Raw genomic sequence first — 3,137 nt, forward strand, 5'->3', positions numbered from 1 at the left:
GCAAGATTGGATTTTGAGCTTAGCACATGCTTTGGCAAAGAAATTTTTCATTGTGACAGGAACATAGGTGGTATACCACGTGTTTTTATGTAATTGGTGGGAAATTTTATTTTTTAAGTTATTAACTTTCTAACACACAAATCCTACTATTTGTATAGTGACACGTGGTGTATCACCTCGTGTGCTGGTTACACTAAAAAATCTCTTGCTTTGGCAAGGGGGAATTTTGATGCTCATTTGGAGCATTTGGCAAGAACGTAATGCATTCCTTTGGCAGGGAGTATCAAGACAACTAATGGATATTCATTGTAGCAAACAAGCTTGGCTGCATGGGTACAAAAAATGGCATGGGAAGAAAAAGGAGGCAAAACATGTTAGTATGCAGAAAAGGAGGAAACCTGAGGTTGGGTGGTTAAAATGCAACTTCGATGGGGCGTGGGAGGAGAACGGAGATTAGGAGGAGTGGGCGTGGTGTGTAGAGATGAACGGGGGAGTTCGTGGCAGCAATGTTAGCAAAACATGCTGGAATTTCCTCGCCATTAATGGCATAGATGATGGCAGCCCGTGCTGCTGTTCTGTTCGCTCGAGACTTGCAGGCCGAATCGGTGGAGCTTGAAGGTGATGCACATGTGGTTCTCGCGGTAATGCAACGAAGTATCGAGGATGATGTATCCGCTTTGGACATATGGTGAATGATGCTCGACACTTCTAGCATTCGATCCCCCACACAAGGTTGACTTTTACTAAAAGGGAAGTTAACAAGGTTGCGCACAGGTTGGCAAGGTTGGGACTATTTCTGGGTGAACAAATGTTATGGTTTGGGAAACATCTTGATGTAATCATGGACCATATGTTTGAGGATAGTATAGCATTGTATTTTGCTTGGTGTGGGATGCTCATTTTCTCTTCGACCGGGTTGAAATCCCTGGCAAGGAATTTATTGAGCCTTTTTAATGCACCCTGATGCATCATATCCCCTATTTGTACGTATTTGTATCTTTGTATCAATGAATGTCATACTTGGACTCAAAAAGGAAGTCTGAAAATATTCTATTAGTTTTTTTTTCTTTTTTGTTTTTTTTTTTAAAGGAAAAGTTCCACAAAATTAAATAGGAGGAAACTTACAGAAAGTCATTAACAATTCAAGTCATAAACCAAATGTAGACCCTGTAAACGTGAGTTAATATTAAAAGGGCATGTAAAGATTGTGTAAATATTAGGAGTCCTTTATTAGGAAGGATATATATTTATGTCCTTTATTGTTTCCTTATGGAACAAGGATTGTATGTGTATATATTTTAATTATGTAATACAAAGAAATTTAAGTCGTAAAAAATTTTTCCGTTACCGTGCTGCACTTGGCTGACCTTGTTCCGGTGTTTCTTCTGTAGTAATAAGTCAAGTTGTGTTCTAGCGGAAGTGCAGCAGTGTAGTTCTTGTTGCTGTTGTGCGATGTTGTGCCGTGTACTTTGTGGTGCTATGAAAGTTTTTTTCTTTTTTCTTTCTTCTGTGAGTCAAAATGACAAGTGTGGAAGATGACTCAAGGTTGAAGTTGGAGGGTGGTCCTCGTACACCAACCAACAATCCAGTTTTAAACCCCGTAGTCATCCAGAGTGATGTTTTTGCCGTACCAAATACTGTGAAACTCAACGGATCAAACTATCCTCTTTGGTCCAAGGTATTGTTGATGCACATTGCTGGACGTGGTAAAAAAGTGTTTGTAGCAGGAAGTATCAAGGAACCCGGCGAGGACAGTGCTGCGTACGAGATGTGGGAGATTGGGAATGCTATGGTGAAAGGGTGGTTGATCAATTCTATGGAGCCTGCTATCATGGGATTTTTCATTCACCTTCGTACGGCTAAAGAGGTATGGGAAGCAGTTGCTCGAACATATTATGATGGTTCTGATATTTCTCAAATTTATGAGTTAAAGGTGAAATCGTTTCGACTTCGTCAAGAAGGTCGTCCTGTTGGTGTGTATTATGCTGACCTCAAGTTCCTTTGGCAAGAGTTCGTTTGGCAAGAATCCAACCTGTATCTGAAGAAGAGCTAATGCAGTTTGAGCGGCTCATGTTAGTAATTTACAAGAAGTGTGGTTATTGCATCACTGGCTAAGCCATGCATCTTTTGGGTATTTACGACGTATCTTGCCTAGTTTATTTAGTGGAATAAGTGAATCAAACTTACATTGTGAAGTATGTATTCTTGCTAAAAGCCATCGTGTTTCGTTTCCTTCTAGTATGAATAAAAGCACTTTTTCGTTTAACCTTGTGCATTCTGATGTTTGGGGGCCCTCTTCAGTTGTTACCTTTTCTGGAATTAAATGGTTTGTCATATTCGTTGACGATTGCACTCGTATGACTTGGCTATATGTGTTAAAAAATAAAAGTGATGTTGGTATGATGTTTCAATCTTTCTCTCAGATGATTCAAATGCAATATTCTTCTGTTATTAAAGTTCTCCATTCTTACAATGGAGGTGAATATATTAAATTTGAACTATTGGAGTTTTTCCATGATCAAGGAATTCTCTATGAAACAACATGCCCTTATACACTACAACAAAACCGGGTTGTTGAGAGGAAAAACCGTCATCTTATGGAAACTGCTTGTGTCTTGCTTACTGGTCATCTGTCCCTAAGCGTTTTTGGCCAAAAGCCGTTACCTATGCCGTGTATGTGATTAACCGTATGCCATCTCGGGTTATAGGATTTCAAACACCCTTCCAAGTTCTCAGTCACCATGCTCCAGTAGTGTCTACTAACACTCTTACCCCTCGAGTGTTTTGGTGTGTTGAATATGGTCATATATAGAAAATTCATCATAGTAAGTTGTATCAGTGTGCCCTACGGTGTGTCTTTGTATGTTTTTCGTCACAACAAAAAGGGTATAAATGTTATCATCCTGAGATGTGACATATATATGTAACCATAGATGTGACTTTTTCTGAATCCAAATATTTTTACACTCTAGTGCATTCAACTTCAGATCACCAGGAGGAAAGATCTAGTGGTGACTGGGGTGGTTGGACCTAAGGGAGACATGACTGTTGAAACATATATGGATGCACCTGCTGCTACTATTGCTGTAACCAAAAAACCCTCGGCTGTAGGTACCGATCATAGTATAGCAGAGCTA

At 39.7% G+C, this 3,137-nt stretch overlaps 1 protein-coding gene across 1 annotated transcript; it reads left to right on the plus strand.

Annotated features, from left to right (window-relative positions):
- The first annotated feature begins 1,519 nt into the window (after positions 1–1,519).
- On the plus strand, positions 1,520–2,053 carry LOC137721975 (uncharacterized). Its single transcript, XM_068460990.1, has one exon. The coding sequence runs from the start codon at positions 1,520–1,522 to the stop codon at positions 2,051–2,053; it is 534 nt and encodes a 177-aa protein (XP_068317091.1).
- The last annotated feature ends 1,084 nt before the right edge of the window (positions 2,054–3,137 follow it).

The sequence above is a fragment of the Pyrus communis genome, chromosome 17, assembly GCF_963583255.1.
Source record: "Pyrus communis chromosome 17, drPyrComm1.1, whole genome shotgun sequence".
Taxonomy (NCBI): domain Eukaryota; kingdom Viridiplantae; phylum Streptophyta; class Magnoliopsida; order Rosales; family Rosaceae; genus Pyrus; species Pyrus communis.

Coding starts and splice junctions, on each gene's coding strand:
- LOC137721975 (XM_068460990.1), top strand. CDS start 1,520: ATGACAAGTGTGGAAGATGACTCAAGGTTGAAGTTGGAGGGTGGTCCT.